General features: G+C 36.0%; 1 protein-coding gene across 11 annotated transcripts in view; it reads right to left on the bottom strand.

Annotated features, from left to right (window-relative positions):
• The window catches only part of LOC127855665 (solute carrier family 23 member 1-like), a 53,316-nt gene extending 33,209 nt beyond the window's left edge, over positions 1-20,107 (bottom strand). Inside the window, exons 1-4 of one of the 11 annotated variants that reach the window (XM_052391410.1) lie at positions 12,158-12,229; positions 11,649-11,825; positions 10,724-10,922; positions 4,183-4,386 (exon numbers count right to left, since the gene is read on the bottom strand). In XM_052391410.1, the coding sequence (XP_052247370.1) occupies positions 4,183-4,386; positions 10,724-10,780 (261 nt within the window). In that variant the 5' untranslated portion in view covers positions 10,781-10,922; positions 11,649-11,825; positions 12,158-12,229. The other 10 variants (XM_052391413.1, XM_052391412.1, XM_052391409.1 and 7 more) reach the window with 10 other exon arrangements.
• Between the last annotated feature and the right edge of the window lie 539 nt (positions 20,108-20,646).

The following is a 20,646-nucleotide window of genomic DNA, read 5'->3' as shown; positions in this document are numbered from 1 at the left end:
ACTGTTACATACATTTTGTCATACGGATAATAAATATGATGAGGCCTTTATGCCGTTTTAATTGTTTTAATTGTTAAGTATACCAGACTATGATAGCGTGCTATTTAGAACTGTAATGTATTGTAGTGAAATACGATTACATTATAACATTTACATGCATTTTTCTATTACGATTAATAGATAAGACATGTTGCCTTAATACCCTTTGTATTATTAGTAGTTCACGATCGTACAATTAATGTATTATAATGTGTCATTTTAAGTCTAGTTTCCACAATATTTGTCTTACATGTTTCTTTCGGTAAGACAAATATATGAAAAGTGGATATAAATTGTTAAGTACAGATGTTAGTGATAGCAGTTGCATATGATATCAGTCTTACATTTTCGTTTCGGTAAGACATATATATCTATGGCACTCTTCATGTTAATTCCATAGATGTTAAAATACCATCTGTGATAGATATATAACTCATACATGTTTAATAATTAAACTATATTATAATTTTTTGTATTTAAAGGTTTCTTTGCGATTGGTTATTTTACTTGTTTTTCGTAATAGTAAAATTGAACTAAATTTATAAACATATCCGAAGAGGCCGATGTAGAGAAACCATTTAATGCAGGATAAAGTGGTGTAATATGGCATACTTATGTAAATGTGTATGTTATGTCGTTGTTTGTTAAATCGATGCATATGTTTAGAATACAGCCCGAAAATGCTTCCTTTAAACAACATACTACCATGCTTATATGATGATATTTGATAGTACGAAACAAATTGGGATAAATGTATGCTACATTTTAAAAGCCAATTTCTATGTTTCTACATTGTTATTAGAATATCATCCAGTAATCGGATTGGAGAAACCTCTAAGATAAAAACATATTGTATTATATCTTAAAATAGATTGGTTAAATGCTTAGAAAACGTTCCAGAATTATCTTGCATGTATGCTTTTTGAAATATTGTTTTCAAAGCGATCTTCTCCAAATGTTGGAAACATACAACTACAACTTTTGTTAAAATTTTGTATTCTAGTCTACACTGTTCGTCAACACTTGTATTGTATATATGTCCTCGTGGACTTAAATGCCTTATTGGATTGAAATAAACTGTCTGTCTGTCTGTCTGTCATTTAATCTCGGGTTTCAGCTAGGAAATGATAACAAACTGTGATCACAACAAAAACAAGCTAGAAAGTAGAAACACCTAAAAACAATGAAGTATTGGATTTCAGTGAGAAGACAACTTTGCGCGTAGTTAACAGCAGACTGACTTGCAAAACTCCCTTTTAAAAATGCCCGCCAACGTGAACAACTAAAAACGTAACGACGTTAAAGATCGGAAAACATGGCATAACAAGTCACGTCAAAGTGACATTATTAACAACTCAGTTCTCAGTCGTGTTTTACGGAACTCCGAAACTGTCCAGTAATGAGAGAAACTGATGTTTGATCATTTGAAATTATGTTGGGTCAACTTAACATTATGTTTGGTTAAGTTAACATTATGTTGGGTTAAGGTAACATTATGTTGGGTTCAGGTAACATTATGTTGAGGTATGTTGAAACATGGTGGGTGAAGGAAAAATTATGTTGAGTTCATTGAACCTTATGTTTGATCAGGTTAACATCATGTTTGATTAAATTGACATTATGTTTGGTTAAGCTAATATTGTGTTGGGTTAAATGGACATTATCTTAAGTCAAGTTAACATGATGCTGGGTTAAGGTTAAATTATTACAGTAGTATAATGGGCACCTTACAGTTTATAGGTGTCAATCGCAACCGTTGTTTATTTTTGGTGTTTTCACTTCATATACACGTATATTTGTTAATGCAGCATCAACATACTAAAACAATATCCCGGAAAGAGAAAAATAGTGCATTTGACTATCAACCGTACTTTCGTTTTGACAACTGACGACAGAAATGATTCGATTAACGATGTGAATCTAAATCTAGTTTTAGTGCAGATTCGTTCATACGACACAAAGACACTATTTTGTTTTACGGATCGTTTCGGCTTACAGGACTGGGCGAGTCACGTAAAATATCGAATATAATATATATATATATTTTATAAACAACTGGTAGCAAGATGAGTTGCAGATAATTGGTCAGTAACCACATTTAAACTAACTCTTTTGACCTGTTAATTCGTTTCAGCTCAATTCAACAGTGAACAATGCCCATAATATCACTTTAAGTGGAAAGTATGTTAGATCAAGTTATATTTGGTAAAATTGTCATTATGTCGCGTTAAGTTGACATATTATATATATATGGATACATTATACGCGATTTGGAATAGATATGGGGGTTAGCTTTCGAAACATCAAAAAATAAATAGCGAATACAGTACAGTTATGTGTCGAACAGGGTGTTCTTTCCTTATTTTCATTGCGGACATTGCAAAGATCTATCGGAGATAAAGTCGGCGTAACGTTAACGGGTTTCGTGACCATTCATTTAAATGTGCGTGTATACATGTGCTGATAACTTTCATTTGCAAATCGCACTGAATAAATGCCCGAATTAACAAGTCTTAGGGATTGTCACATATAAAACAGCCGGTCCTCTACCGGGCTAATGTTGTTGAAGTAAGAACTGTATCTCCAAAAGTTTTATAAATCGTTCGAAACTCCTATTTAGTTGTACATGTAGTAGGATGCAGATTTATTTTAATTTTCAAATTTTTATATAACCACAGCAAACACAATAGTTGATCTGAAGAAAACCACTGGAACAAAATGCGTGTTCAGCAGTGCCCTCTATCAACATATCGAGTTGCATCAATCTAGCCTTAGTACTGTTCGAGTTATTGCAGGATCCAGATTTAAGTTTTTACCTTGTTCTATAACCATAAGAACCACGATTTTTGCCTGACAAAAAAATGAAATGAGGTGCATATTCCCAATACGGCTCCCTATTCACATAGCATTTCATGCGCAGATTTATTGCACAAAGAACATGAGATAACGTGAATATTCCCAATATGGTTTTCAATCTTCATACTGACTTTTATCAACGTACCTTATTATAACATTTGAAGTTATCGCACCATGCAGATTTTTCGGACGGATGATAAGACGAACAAAAGTGAAATAACGTGCATATTCTACGGTGGCATAGAGGTGACATTCACTCCTCTTTTTTTAAATTGCACTCCTCTTTTTTTTTATCTCGTGGCCACGACTTAGTAACTCGCGGCCACGAGTTAGCTATGTCGTGGCCACGAGATAGAGAAAAGAGGAGTGCAAAACAAAATAAAAGAGAAGTGCAATTAAAAAAAGAGCGGTGCAGTAAATAAAGGAAGGGAGCTTTAAACAAAAGAGGAGAGAATTTCGAGATCTCGAGATCCCGACTTAGCTAACTCGTGGCCACGAGTTAGTCAGCCAATCAAATACTATCTTGTTCCCTCAAATTAATCAGCCAATGAAAACGTCCCAAAAGCAAGGCTCTGATATAAAATAACATACTACTATTAGTACTACTATTACTACTACTACTACTGCTGCTGCTGCTATATCAGAGCCTTGCCTTTTGGACGTTTTCATTGGCTGATTAATTTGAGGGAACAAGATAGTATTTGATTGGCTGACTAACTCGTGGCCATGAGTTAGCTAAGTCGGAATCTCGAGATCTCGAAATTCTCTCCTCTTTTGTTTAATGCACCCTTCCTTTGTTTATTGCACCGCTCTTTTTTTTATTGCACTCCTCTTTTATTTTGTTTTGCACTCCTCTTTTCTCTATCTCGTGGCCACGACATAGCTAACTCGTGGCCACGAGTTACTAACTTGTGGCCACGAGTTACTAAGTCGTGGCCACGAGATAGAAAAAAGAGGAGTGCAATTTAAAAAAAGAGGAGTGAATGTCACCTCTATGCCACCGTAATATTCTCCACGAGATCCTCTTTCATGCATATACTTAATTTCACGGACGAGGGTAAATTGTTAAGCCCGCTTCGGTAAAACCGGTATACTATTAATTGCATGAATTAAACCATCTAAGTAACTACGATAAGTTAGAGTGAAAGTGATTAGCGAGTGAGCGAATGAGTGAGTGCGCGAGTAAGCGAATGAGTGAGTGCGCGAGTGAGTGTTTACTTGACGAGGAAAATATGTGAGAGTAAGTGAGTGATGAATGAATCAATTCAAACAAATAAACAACCATACTTGAAATCCTAGCAATATGCACAGGTACCAAGGAGGGACATCATCGACCCCGTATATCACGTTTGAGTTCCTTTCTGACGTCACATCTGTGTTCACATGTTTGATAACGTCAATATTATTTATTACATGATGGTTTAATCCGTCGCTGTTCGGAATCTTTCTTTCTCCGTTGGCTTTATTGGACATCGTTAAAACTTGATTTTCCTGTAAAATAACGACACTTTAATCACATGCATTTAGTCCGGTTTAAATCGACCAATAATTACATGCAATTAGTCCAGTTTAAATCGACCAATAAGTATGGTTAAATGAACCTGTTGTTTGAAATACGTGTGAACACATTTTGATTCACGAAAACCTACTCCTTTAATCTCAGTGTGAAGAAGTAATTTTACGCTTTATGGGAATGTTATTAATGTACTGAAATAAACACCCCTTATCGTGCACTGATGAAACAAAACACTCGCCGTTTTCTATAGCTTTCAACCATCATTGCAAAACAAACATCCACAAACTTTTCTAACACGGTTTATGTCAACACAGACGACTTAAGGATATGTTTTAAATATAGCTAGTGTTTTCGCATTACGGATCTTTGTAAAGAATCACTAAGTATGACGGGAATACGCGTTTATTTCGTATTTATATTCGCCCTTTACCTCGACTTTACTAGCTTCGAATTTTATTAGCCAATTTAAACCATCGTTATACTTCTTTTCAGGATACAATTTTACTTATATATATACTAGTTTTGTAGTTTATAGAGTTTCAAGTGCCCCATAAATAAGTATATTGATATATTATTTGTACATCTAAATAGCTTCGTACAAAAGGCGTTTAAAAATACCTCTTTAACTGACTTGTCACAAGTTTAACGACCATGTCGATCGCAAAGTTCAATGACACATATATAACATTATATGTGTGTGAAAATTGTCTTTTGCACATATAAACATCATGCCGTTGATATGCCTTAATGTTCAATTAAATTTATTGAGACGTGTGGAAAAGTTCTCTCTGCAAACTTGACTTTTATATAGCAGCTGTGGGCATGGATAAGTTCAAAGGCATATAACTTACGAACAGTTGAATAACTGCCCTTGAAACGTGTGTCTTGCATATTCAAATTTCATGTTGATGACATATTTGAGTTTCAATTCAATCACCTGAGGAATGGGGAGGACGTTTGACTTACAAACTATATCATTTTATATGGCAGTCAAGCGCCACGAAAAGTTCCATGGGACATATCAGTGGGCAATACAATTGTGCCCTGCGGTGATATTTTTTTACAGATTTTCTCATCTGAGTCCTGGGACTCGATAACTTGCAAATCTATGAGTCCCCGAATCGAAAGAATGAGTCCAAATATTAAACGATATTATTTTTTGAGAAATTTCAATTCATTTTTGGGACTAATATTTCCAAACTTTGCATCCCCAGAGGTTTTTGTGAGTCCAGGACGCGGGACTCGCAGGTAAAAAAATCACTGGCCCTGCACATCTGCAGTTTATGGTGACGATCTTGTTCACAATTAACATAAATAGTCTGAGAAATGTGGAAGTTGATCGATCCAATATAAAATAAACTAATAACATTTCGTGCGGGAAGACAGACCACCAAACATACATATTTCAATATAACCCCTCTAAAACTAGACCACCAAACCCAGAGGGTGATTCCAATATAACCTCTCTAAAACTGGACCACCAAACCCACAGGGTGATTCCAATATAACCCCTCTAAAACTAGACCACCAAACCCACAGGTGAAGGGTGATTCCAATATAAGCCCTCTAAAACTAGACCACCAAACCCACAGGGTGATTCCAATATAACCCCTCTAAATCTAGACCACCAAACCCACGGGGTGATTTCAATAAAACCCCTCTAAAACTAGACCACCAAACCCACAGGGTGATTCCAATATTACCCCTCTAAAACTCCTTTTGTTATAGAAAATAAAGAAGCAACATAGTGTCTGCAGACATGGTTTGACCCGAGGCATCTCCGCATATTCAGTGCTCAGAATGAATTTAATATATTTAAACGACAGTAACAGAGATATTCAAAGGCACATTTTATCGTATCGTATCAAAATAAATGTATTTAAATATTCATTTATTTCTGAATAAAGAAACGGTATTATGAGTATGTGTTTGTAATCCGCGTACCTCTGACAACAAAATCAGCGACACAAATCCAGCTTGTTTATTAAAGTACGCGACTATTTTACAGCCTTTTTTCTCATACCTCTTATTCAATAAGGACAGTTGTCACTTAATAGCTTAAGTATACGCACTTGATAATGGTTAACAATGCATACTTGCTGGACAATTATGTGATTTCGAAAGAAAACTGTAAACTTTAAACGGGCATATAAATTGCTATATAGAGTATATATTTAGTCCCTATATTATGTTAGACTCATAATACAAAAACTTTCGGATTTTTCACTATGTCAAAGGCATATCTGCAATGCCGTGCCTTGACAATTTATTGGCGAAAAACGTTGCACGCTTTATTAGTTTTACGATTTGTATGATAATTTTCCATAACAGAAGCGATAATTGAACACTTTATTAGTTGTTTCGTTTTTCCAGTACATACACATTTTTTTTACATGTTACAAGTTTTGAAATTCGTCAATTTGCTATGTTTTAACAAAGCTGTATATGGCTACACCAGATGAATGTTCTTTAAGAGTTGATTGAGTACATACCTTACACTTTTCTTAGTCGATAGACTGATCTACAGAACGTCTCTTTCGGTGGCAATTACTTCTTACAACGAAAGCGAGCATGCGGTTTGTTAAACAAAACATATGCCTTTTAAGTCGTAAAATATAGATCCATTTAAGTTAAATGAATTATCACACGATAAGTGGTAAACGACGTGAATGGTTAAAACGTAGCGTACACACAAAGCCTACCTCTTCACTAATATTTCAAAATAAAAGCATATAACGCCTGAATAAGTTTTCAGTTCATTACATGTTTACTATAGACACATTTAACGACAAAATGCTTGTTCAAAATGGGAACGATATACGATAAGCGTAGTAATATCTGAAATATGTATGCAAGAGGGACGGAATCCGGCACTTACCAACTAATGATCACAACATCGATCTATCAACATACAGATCTTATTTATTTCCGTTATCTGTCCTTATTGTGTTATTTACGTGCGTGAAACTGTTTACATAGTTCGGCTTGAAAATATTTCCTGATCGAACGTGATCTTCTTCAGCAATTTCTTAATTTCAAACTTATTTAAACGCTCATCTAAGACAAAATTCATTCGCTTATTGAGCAAAAGGGTTTTCGTCGCCGGTCTATTCTTGATACTTGTCAACTTGATACTTGATACTGTTCAAATATTGACGAAATTGAAAATTTCCAAATTTGTCACAGGTTCAAACATTTAAACAGCAGTGTAAAAAAGTAAGCGAACAAATGCTACAATCAGTGACATATAACGAACATGTAATTCCGCCATTGAGTAATAATCATTTAAAATTGATACAATTATTAAGCGTTGTAAAAATGGTTGTTTACATTTTGAGAATACTGTGTTTTCACATATATTAGTGTTAAAAGAGAATGGCCATCGTGAATAATGGGCGCGGTAAGCTATTCTATAAATTATATGCATGTATTCGGTTAACGACATGCTTAACTAGTGTATCATATTTATTGAATGAACCGTAATTCTTTGACACGAGTATTACACTGACGGGCCTTTTTAAAACCTTATAAGTAATTTGAAATGATCGAAACAAATTTAATACAACCCGAAATGAATCTCATGCACTATGCGGCCAGCGTAGCTCCAGACCATCCTGCGCATTCGCACTGACAGGTTAGCAGCTGCGCTGTCCGCTAAAAAGACAGCGACACCTTGCGTGACTTAGTAGTGGACAGAGTTACTCCTTAATAGAGCTACGTTATCCGCATATGGCATATGAACCATTTTCTCATGACGCGGGTCAGATTGAAGTGTGTCGAATGAGTAGATAAGTATCATATAATACAGTACATTTGCTGCAAATTTGTATCAACACAAGTCATCTATTTAATAAATATTCACTTAACTATCAATCACTACGTTCAGAGAAAAGTCAAGAGCGGTAATCATGTGAGCAAATAAACTTAATTATATACAAGATGTATTCCCTTGCATAGAGTACGACTAACACTATGATCCACGGCGTCAGGTTGCGAGATAAGAATGCTTAGGAGCGAGAAAACGATGCGAGTGCGCAATACTAATTAGTCTAATAATGTTCTCTTATATCGTGTCCTCGCATTTTCGATCTTTACAGATGGCAGGCGAGATCGAAAGAAAACGATGTGAAGACACTAGATTTCGATGCGAGATCACAATATAACTGTCGTGCAGTGTTCGTTGTTTCTCATTGTCGACCTCTGGATTACGAGAACGAGAATACGAAATCACGATGCGAGATCGAACTTGGAATGTCGCAATCTCGCATGGTACTCTCGTTACTTCGCATTGTGGTTTCGAAATCTCGAATTTTGCAAAGGTAAAAAATACGAGAACATAATAGAAGAAAATCATGCATGGTCGCGATCTCAATATCGTGTTTTCGCATATATGCGGTTGCACGAAATAAAGATGAAGATTGCTATATAACTTTTGCGATCTCGCATGGTGATTTGTCTTCTCTACTCTTGACCTCGTGTTTTCGCATCGTTATTTCGCTCTTCGTATCGTCCTCACGCCCTTGTTATCCAAAGGTCAACAATGAGAAATAACCGTGGTCAAAACGGAACTGCGTACTATCGCGTTCTCGAGTGGAGATCCCTCGCTCTTACATCGTAATTTCGCTCCTTTATATCGTGTGCTCGCATTACTCGCTCTCGTAATCGAGAGTTCGACTATTCGAAACAACAAGTGGCACAAAGGAAAAACGTAATTTGTTAAAGCAATTCTAGTGGCTAAATGTTCGTGAACACAGTTTGACGGTCATCCTTTTTAGCATGCGTACATATGAAGCTCGTTTAAAAATACTTCAAATATCGGTAGCACCAAAGATCCATTTGCCTGTTTGCTGTTTGGTGGGGTTGAAGATTGTCGCTAACGCGCGAAAATGAAAGAACGACAAATATACACACAGATCGACAAAAAATGTGCTAACACAATATTAACATTTGGTGCCATTTATTGCGTGTATATCTGTCGTTTGGCGACTTTAAAACATGCCAATAGGGAAGAACACAAACATTTTACAAAATAGAACGAAAAAGCGGACGCCACCATAATAATATTTTATCTGCAAATATCACATCATTTTAAATAGCCCACAATAAAAAAGGTTTTGCGTAAACTGCAAAACGGGACATGTCACCGCCATGCCTGCAATACCCACCTATGACGTGTTGTAGGAAAGCATAGCTACTTCGGTTAAAAAAACAAATTGCAATTAATCTAAAAACATCAAAGGAAGAGGTTTGGTTCTAAGGCGCTGCCCTTTCCTTAAAACAAATTTACACTTCTTTAAATTATTGCGATATTCCCACGACAGCATTTTAGCATGTAAATAATTTAAATAATATAAGTGTAAGAATGGAAATAAGAGTTAAAGTGTTTGAGCACTATAGTTTAATTTAATTGGATCTGTCTGGTGTCTTTCTATGAATTGTGAATTATGAATTGTGAAGTTTTAACCACTCTTAGTTAAAAAAAAATATGCTCGGGACAGAAATGAAGTCTACGACTTACTTAAGGACAATTGATCTTACAAATAAAAGCAAGAGTTGTGGTTCTTGTGCATTGCACTCCATCTCAATAAGATCTAACAATTTCTAGATTTTAACTGTCCTAGTTTTAGAGATATTCCAAGACAAAGTTTTAAATTGAAAATTAATAAAGTGCAATAATTCTAACTATATTAAGGCAATGGCTAGGGTCCTTATTCACCCCAATCGCAGATTGCGATCAAACAAAACCGACAGCCGACGGCAGTGCCGGATTAGCTCCCTGGAGGCCATAAAGCAGCAAAACTTTTTGTGCTCGAGCCCCTGGCCCAGTGCCTTCTAAAACGACAGTGCCCAGTTGATTTTAATCGTTGAAATTAGCCTACCAGTGCAAAGGCCGGTAAGTAAAATATGACAATGTACATCTATAGTTATAAAATGTCATTATAATACCTTAATGCCAACATGACATATTAAGTTATTAGATTAGGAATTCAAGAAAACAATCACTGTCGTATGTATATTACGTATTTAATTATTATTACGTATTTAATTATTTCGTCACGGTCTCATGGGGCCCCTAAAAGTCGCGGGGCCCATATGCAGTTGCCTACTTTGTCTATTTGGTAATCCGGTCCTGGCCGACTGGCCTTATGGACAATGCAAACATATCCCCTTTAAAATTTGTGGGAGTTTATAATGATCACCTATGAAATCAGTTTTATTTTACATAAACGAACATTTGTTGCTTAAGTCTCAACTAAAAAAAACTCATGGTATTATATAAAAACATGAATAATAATAATCTTAAACACAAACCTGACGATCAAAGCCATACAAGGCCTTCACTGGCCGATAGACTCCAGACGAACTCATTGTTCGCACACCGGTATGATCCGACTAATCCCACACTACACAACTTCGATACAACGGGGTTTGTCAATTCATAAGTAATCGTCCTCTGTCCGTTTTTGAACGTCCAGTACCGTATTCTTCCACTTCAAAACGAATCGTATGCCTGGAATCAGAATGCAAATTGCCAATTCAAACATGCAACTAATTTATTATATGCTCCTTGATGCAGTACAGAACCGTTTCGGTATAATTATTAGGTTAATAACGTTGTTATCTTTGAATGGGTAAGTGCGCGTTAGTGTACCCTTGCATACTATTGCGCACGTACTTATAACCAACATTAAATTGTTGAAGGATAGACCATTTTATTAAACTCATGTTTAAATGGGCATCTGCTTTGAGATTCAGTCCCGTGCCCTGTGTGCGTCCAGACATTTACTGTGATGGCATACGCGTATTGTCCTCTTTATAATCCAGTCAGAATGATCGAGATATCAATACCATCCGCTATACTTTCGGGCGTCAAAATAAATTGCGCGAAACGCTAGACGGTGTTTTGTTTAGTATATTTCAACCTATGAACCATTCACGGCAAAGTTACATTACTGATTTGTTCACAACGTTGCAATGTCGAGATACACAATATTTTGCTCGGAATGTAATGGTGAATAATATAAACGTGACTGAGCCTAATTATGACAACTCAGGACGCTAAGTATGTTCCTACACAACTGTCATTATTACATATGCACGAAATTACGCTGTCATTGCCATGGCATTTTTCCCGATTTGAAACTTATATCGTGCAGATCTTAAACGTGAAATGTCAAGCATATTCAGACTGTCATCCGATATGAAATTGGACGTATGATTCGAAAATGAGTCTTACGTCGTATTCGGCCACCGTAGTCCGTAGTCATCAAAATCGCACGGTCTGGTCAGAAGCTACCATATCCGCTATAAACTCATGCGGTTTCAAGGTCGAATTCGTGGCCTCGTTGGCGGACAGGGTACCTCATGATAAGACTGCGCGACTGCTCAGGTTAGTGTGGAGCTACGCTGGCAACTTATGGTATGAGACACTTTTTTGCAATATTATGTCTACAAGTTTTGGCAGCAACCCAAAAGCACATATCGGTATGCATGAAAGGGGTTTATCGACGTTAATTTTTCATACAAATTCATAAAGATATTGGCGTTACGATTTAATTAGAACAGATAAATTTCTAATTTATTTTTTAGTTATATTAGCCACATAGTCAAGATTTGAATATAAAAGACAACTATATGATGTTGAGAACTAAATTATATATATCAATCAATCAAAGTATTTCTAAATAAGATAAATAATAAAGAATATAAACCATTTAATAGTTAATCAACTTAAAATATTCTAACCTTATTGATTAAAGTATCCTTAAATGAGTGCTATTTGAAATTAAACATAAATATGTCGTCATTATGACGTCGACGAAATGTCACGTCGTTTTCGCGCGTAATTTCGTATAAGAAGGTTTCAGCCGTCATCATTATCGTCACTCATTTTGCCGGTCTGGTCGTTAAGAGGTATATTAGGGACGACAACACAGATCCTTCGCTAGTCATGGCTGTTGTGGGCTGCTGAGAGTTACGGAGGGACTTCCAGTCGTTCACGTTGTACAACCTGGTTGTACAGGTTGTACAATGAATGAACGGGGCCAGATTGTCTACTGAGAGCCTCAACGGCGACCCCCCTCAAGAAGCACATCCTTGCCTGGTGACATATCCAGACCAAGCCATCTATTGCCGTTTGACGGTCACCAGGAGGGTTTTTTGTGAGCCACTAAGTGATGCATTTATGTTCCGGACGTACTTTTTAGCATTGTGCTCCATGAAGGAGAAACAATCTTAGGAGAAACTTGTGTTCAAAGGCCTGTATCCTGCTGTCTGATCCCGCGTGAAGTGCCCAAGTCTCGCAGCCGTACACTATGATGGAGACTACGTAGAGCCTGTACATTGTGGGGAAACTCATGTCCACAATCGGCTCAGTCTGACCATTGCTGCAGTATCCATGGAAAGTCTTACTCTGACCTCAGAGGTACTGGTACCATCATTGGAGAGGGTTGCTCCCACGAACTTGACGCTGGTCACTTCTTCCAGCTTCTGGTAGTTCAATGTGACATCTGCACGGATGTTCGTCGTGTCTTTCATCAAGATAGTCGATTTCTACATGCTTACTTCCATCCAGTATACGCATGCCCTTTCATAGTCTTTTGGTGAGGTCTTAGCGTTCACTGCTGGTGCCACTCAAAGGTCAATATCATTAGCAAATAACAAACTGGAAATAGGTATTCCGCCGATGGAAGTAGTGGTGTGGTGGGTTAATGTTAATTCAAATGTACAGTGAGACAGAAACGGATGTGACATGTGCATATGTCTATAAATGTCTTTACCGCGCCTTATTTTTTTTACGTTTTTTCAACTATCTATGTCGTGAAAACGAGTTATTGAGTCGCACTTTAAAAAGCAGTTAATAGCTCAAAAAATTTCAATGTACATGTATATCATACGAACAATGTTGCCGTTGTATACTCCAATGACAATTAAACCTGTATACGGTAAACATATGCAGCGTTAATATAACCACTTGATATGAAGCGTTTGAAAAGTAATCAACAATTTTCGTTTGTTGATTGTTGTATTTTAACATAAATCGTTAAACATATCATACTAAACATATCAGTCTTTCTAACCGAGTTTTAATGTTTAGTTCGAATTACGGCAAAAGAAAAGTGTTTTAATTAAACTGTTTCCAATTTTTATACTACATGAGTAGATGATTGATAATTCTATTTTTAAGTTATTTGAGAATTTTAATTATAATCATACTAATAATACTACAAATAAATAACAAAATAATCATTATTAAAACATATTAAAGTATGTGAACGAGTACCTTAAAACTTGACACGCCCCTATAAAGCAAAACAACTTAAAAAGTAAACGTTCACATTAAACAGATAGTTCAGTCTGTTTCTTATAATAAAATTTAACCTCCTGTCTCTTACAAGACATATAATGTAAATCAACGTACGTGTAATCGGTGTCTTGCTCTCGCCTATTAAATCCTTAACGTGCATCGCTGTGCAATTTATTTTGCATACCTTATGAAACACGCATACACTCAATTAACATTCTGTACCTGCTTGGCAGACACACGGACCATGACTGCGCAGAATGTATAACAAATTAACTGCCACATTCAGGACGCTCTGTTCATTTTTTATATCAGTAATGAACTTCGAGAGATTAATTTATGTGATCGAATGTAGAATATACATATAGCAACACTTTCTAAAAGAAAGTTAATTAGCTCAGCTATTGCTATAAAACGGTCAAAGGGATATATACCATGCAATGGTATATGCCCATGACGGGAAAAAGAAATGTTTTTATGTTTATAGAAAAACACGGTGTAGATGCATATCGATGGCCTCTCTGTCAAAATGCTGCCTCTCTGTTCATTCTCGGCTGCCTCTCTGTTATAAACATGAAAAATGGATGATCGTAATTCACAAAACAGTTAAGAACTTATCGTATGTGTAACCTTACGCATGATGGCCTTCTAAATGATTTCGGAGAAAGACTGATTTGCAAAATAATTTTATCAGTGTTTTAAAACTTTATTTTAGTAAAATGTTGGTTAGAAATTGGATGTAAATATAGGTTTTACAGGATGGATATAAAAATATGCGCATAAATTTGAGGATGGACGTGATATTGACGGATTTATAGTGATGACCCATGGTGGCACATTTTCTCATTGAAATGAAAAGACATTTATTGGTGTTAAAATCAGTTGTAATCGACAAGAGAGCCCTTGTGGACTAATTTGCTTAGGATTTCTGTCAGTATTGAGCAGAAATAATAATTTGGAATATTTCTGTGAAATTTGACTATTGCACAATGGACATTTTTGTGACCGCGGGACCGCACGAGAACGAAAACTGTCATGGCCGACCGAGGAAAAACACGAACAGGAAGTAAATCTAAAGTGGCTGGTAGGGTAGATAAAACCTTGTGTATTTTATGTAGTGTCACCCTAATTGAATAGGAATCCCCGGGCTTACGTTGTGATGTTTGCAAAAATTGGGTATGTCTTTATTGTGCCAAATAACCCCTATCTTTTTACCAGGAACTTGTGAAACTGGGGGATGATCAAAATGAAATTGATTGGAAATGCAGGGTATGTAAAACAATTAAGAGTGATTTGAAGGCAATTGGAACTACTTTAAATGATTTAAAAAAGTCTAGTGATGCGCGTTTGACCAATGTTGAAGAAAGATTATTAACACTTGAAAGTTCAATGAAGGTCACTGTCCGTAAATAGGTTGAAAATGTGAAAGATAGCATTTCTGAAACAATGAAAAAGGATCTTGATGAGTCATTAAAAATGGCTTTAGCAAAATCTATTGAATTTGTCGTTGAAGCACGAATTCGAGAAGTTGATGATCGTAAGAACAGGTCGAACAATATTTTGATCTTCAAATTGAAAGCCTTTGACTTACCAGATGTGGAAGTACGCAAACTTATGATATGAGTCTCGCACAAAAGTTGTACACGTCGCTCTGTCCAGGCAAGTGTAACTTGAATGTAAAAACTTGTTTTAGGCTTGTTAAGAAGGGTCAACCTCGAGGAGAAGCACTTCCTCTGAAAGTTTGCATTGCCGCTGGCTCCAAGGAACAATGAAGACAACTTATATTGAATTCCAAGGAAATCAAGAATCTTGATGACGATTTGAAAAAAGCTATTGTTGTACGTGACCTCACTATCGAACAACGTACAGCAAACAAAAACACTTACAGGGAGAAAAAGAAGCGCGAGGAAGATGGCGAGGCTGTTAAATAACGTTTTGGCGAGGTGATCACTTCTAGCTCACCGGACCATTCCTTTCAAGAATAGAAATACTATACAAAATGTTTTAGACATGTAAATAGAGAAGAGAACTCCTCATTTTCAAATATTGTTTATGCAAATGTGGATGGTGGCTTACTTAACAAGCGGGACGAACTGTCGGTTTTGATTAATGATATTATGTTGTTTAATGAAATCCTTCCCAAAAGAAGACGAAAGAAAAAGAACTTTCATACGAGGACTTCAACTTTGAAGGCTATGACTATATGGTACGTTCATTGGTAGAAGGACGAGGTGTGATTATATATTTAAAACCAGTTTTATCTATTCAGCCTGTAGATATTTTGAACAAATGTTATTTTGTAGAATCTATCTGGATCCGCGTGAAACTTCAAGGATCAGATAGTCTACTGAAAGGCAACGCTTATCAAAGTCCGCAATCATCCAAAGAGAATAACGTTAACTTGAATTTACTTCTACGAAAGGCTGTTGAATTGAAAGATACACATATCCTTGTTGCAGGCGATTGCATTTATGGGAGTTTTAGCTGGGAATTATATCAAACACATGACACTATAGAACACTGCTCCTTAATGTTCATGGAAACCATTAAAGATTTATTTCTGTATCAACATGTGGGTGAAGAGACAAGACATCGTATTAGACAATCACCTTCGCGGTTAGATTTTCTTTTTACTAACGAGGATGGTATGTTGAACGATCTAGATATACTACCGCCTTAAGGTGCGAGTGACCATTCAAAGACATGTCTTTCTTTTCGTTGTATGTGTTATACAGATATCAAGCTGTGATGTTCCACGTCCAAATTTGTATAAAGGGATCTATACTGCTTTAAGAGAGTCTTTACAGACAACTGACTGGTGTGAAATTGAAAGTGAAAACATACAGGTATTTTGGGATAGTTTTCTAAATGTTACAAAATCATCCTTAGAAAACATGAACCTAAGGTAAAACCGTCAAAAAAGCGAATGAAGGACCATGGTTGAACAAACAAGCACCTATAGCTATGGAAAATAAAAAGAAAGCTTGGAAAAAAAATATCTTATGTGCAAAACAAATGATAATTTTCAACAGAGAACATTTGCATGTAGAGATGCAAAGCTCAACTTTGAAAAAGAACTTGCTGGAAATATTAAGTCGGACTCTTAAGTCATTCTGGAACTATGTGCGCCGTAGTAAAAAAACAAACAAACTGGAATTGGTGATCTAGAAAATTCAGATGGAGTACGTACTTCCTCCGATGAACAAAAGGCAGAGCTTTTGAATGCATTTTTCTCGAGTGTTTTAACAGACGAGTACCTATCCCAAATACCTACACTGAGTGAACATTTTAATGAAGAACTAATTGAAATTGAAGAAACTGTCTTCACTAAATACTTCAAAGTCACCTGGAATGGATTGTATTCACCCTCTGCTGCTGAAGGAATGCTCTGAGGAACTATTTAACATTTTGTGTACACTCTTTAATCAGTCTATTCAAAAGGAGTGTTTACCCGACATGTGGAGAAAAGCACGAGTTTCACCATTGTTTAAGTAAGGAAATAAACACTTGTGTTCAAACTACATACCAGTAAGTTTGACTGTGATATTATGTAAACTTATTGAAACCTTTGTTAGAGACTATGTCATGAAACAAATGGAAGATAATAACTTATTTACCAGTCATCAGCATGGTTTCAGACAAAAACACTCAACTTCTCGAGGTTGTAGAGCAATTGTCACATATTTGAGAGCATGGCGGCAGTCTTGATCGTATCTACTTGATTTTGCCAAAGCGTTCGATACAGTCCCATATGAACGTCTTTTAGGTTAACTACATACTTATGGAATCCGCGGGAAAGTGCATGGTTGGATTAGACCATTGCTATTGAACAGGCACCAACAAGTTCGTGTCGGGGCGTCAGAATTTACTTGGGTGCCCTTGAAAAGTGGTATACCACAGGGGAGCGTCTTAGGACCTACATTGTTTCTTGTTTACATAAATTAATTGCCGGACATTTGTAAAAACATAGGGAAACTTTTCGCTGATGACATGAAAAATTATATAGTAATTTCTGGACAATCCGATATCGACAGCCCTCAGATGGATATAGACAGTTTACAACATTGGTCAGATACATGGCTCCTCAGATTTAATGCTGGAAAATGTTAATCTATGCAAAGAGAACCCTAAACAACAATATGTAATGGGTGACACTTCAATTGAAAACGTGAAACAAGAAAAAGACATCGGTGTATAATTTGATGACCAACTAAAGTTTAATGAACACATAGCTCAAAAGTTAAAAAACAAAACAATCAACAAGTAGGCATGATACGGAACACTTCCTCTTGCATGGATCCTGAAGTGTTTATACCTTTATATAAATGTTTTGTTCGTCCGCATCTGGAGCTTATTAGTGTGGTGTGGAATCCCAATTACAAGAAATATATTTTATCTATAGACAATGTCCAACGCAAGGCCTATAAAATGGTTACAGGATTTAAAGACAAGTCATATGAAGAAAGAATGAGAATTATAGGTCTCCCCACACTAATATACAGAAGAGATCGAGCGGATATGTTACAAATCTTTAAAATTTTGAATCAGTTTGAAAGTGTTAATATCGACGACATTGAACTTGGGCAGAAAAACAATAGGGGTCACACATACAAACTTAAGAAACACACCATACAGTCTAATTTTGGGGCAAAAGGTTTCTCCGACAGAGTGATTTAATCCGTAGAGTCAGAAATTGTCAACGCTTTCAAGAGCTCACTTGACAGCAGCTGGAAGGATCGTGATAACAAGTTTTACTATCAGTAGACAGTCAAAACACTTCTATCAGTAGACAGTCAAAACACTTTATACGTAATGCACACAGTGTAAATAACTTTAAAATTGTCAAACGATTTAAATTGGGGCACCCATGAGTTAATCTTACCAACGGCCAGCGAGGACAAGGTTAATCATAAGGTAAAATTATTACAGCATAGAACAGTGTCGATAATATATGTATCCGTTTATTTTATTTATATTTACATGTATCATCAAATATGACAGTGTCAACTTACAATATAGGTATCTGTATGTTTTATTTATGGTTACCATAAACATATGGCAGTGTTATTGAAACTTCAATGAACGTTCTATTCAGATATTTGGTTTAAGCAGTATTCCCTATTATGATAATGTGAACATGGCATGTTAATTATGTTATTGACATTAATGCAGTAATGGGTAACAAAACCAGTTACCGTACTTAAAACTTGTATGAATTATTCTCCAGATTACATGTATATTATTCATAGTGCGTTTAAGATTTTAACACGTGTACAACGCATATAAAGATATGGAAATAATGAAGAATAGTGCTAGTATGTAAAGTGTCAGTGTCAAGTGTCTTACGGGGCAGCAGGGAGCCGTTTCATCAACGATTTACGACTAGTTGTTTATTACGATTTACATAAATTACGACGTTTCAGTGTAATCGCATTTCATCAAGCAAATCGTAAATAAAGATTACATAAATTTCATACATAAATATACGACTGGGTAAGGGCACCCGTAAATAAACGTAATGGCTGTCGATTTTTCATCGACGATTACAGGAGACGAAAAATACCCAAGCCAAGGCTTTTTAGAAACGGCCATAAGCAGGACTAGTATAAGACTGAGTGATGAGACGAATTATACTAATGGAAGGAGTGCACTCCACAGCATTAAATATGGTGAACTGTTGGTACGCATTACATGTATGAGATACGTTTGACAAGAAGACATATCGTTGGACATTTAACATTAGGGTTTTGTTTTGCTCATAAATGATGTATACACTACATATACAAGAGCGTGGACCCTGAAATAGACGTCGCTGTTGTTAATTGAGTATATTAATTCATTCAGTAGTTAATGTACAGGCTTAAATGTATTTACTCGCATATTCATTAATCTGAAAAATACCAAATATCTCACCATTGCGCGCTTTATCATGTATTCATTAATTGATTTATAAGATAAAAAATATCGGAGCAACAATAGATGAATGATATTGATACGAATTTTAATTGATTTTGAGTCTATATTGGTGGACAATATTGTATTAGTTAATTGGCTTGTGATTTTCAACTTCAATAGGGTCATACAAATCCTGGAAAAATAGGAGATAAGATACGCACGGATAGAAAAGTTGATTTTATTGTGTACTTTAGTATGTAAAGCAAGTTGTTATTTTTAAATAAAGCAAATAGATGAAAAATTTACATAACGGTTTAGTAACGTTGCTCAAAACCAAGAAACCAAATAAACAAGAGAGTTAGATAATATTACGTACCGTTGGTTGACAGTGATTAATCCAGTCACAGATGTGTCCCGCATACCCACTGCCTACCCCGACAAACAAGCATTCCTCGCCGTATCTGCGCAAACGACATGATTAGATGACCATAGACGAACACTTTCAATGTTTATTATTTAGGTCGTAGGTACATAAATCGAGTGTACTGACATACTATGTGGTGTTGCCTTGTCAAAATGCAGTCTAATTATGTCAAACAGTCGTGTTATCATGTTCAAATGTGGTGTTGACTTGTCAAAAAACAGTCATATTATGTCAAACCTTCGTATTATCTTGTCTAAATTTGATGTTGACTTGTCAAAATACAGTCCCATTATGTCAAACGGTCGTGTTATTTCGTCCAAATGTGGTGTTGACTTGTCAAACCGCCATGTTATCTCGTCCAAATGTGGTGTTGACTTGTCAAACCGTCATGTTATCTTGTCCAAATGTGGTTTTGACTTGTCAAAACACATTCTTATTATGTCAAATATTTGTACAAGATAGCACGACTGTTTGACATAATAGGACTGTGTTTTGACAAGTCAACATCACATTTGGACAAGATAACACGACTGTTGGACATAATAAGACTGTATTTTGACAAGTAAACATCACATTTGGACAAGATAACATGACGGTTAGACATAATAGGAC

The sequence above is a fragment of the Dreissena polymorpha genome, chromosome 13 (assembly GCF_020536995.1).
Source record: "Dreissena polymorpha isolate Duluth1 chromosome 13, UMN_Dpol_1.0, whole genome shotgun sequence".
NCBI lineage: Eukaryota > Metazoa > Mollusca > Bivalvia > Myida > Dreissenidae > Dreissena > Dreissena polymorpha.
This window is presented reverse-complemented; position numbering and strand designations above follow the sequence as displayed.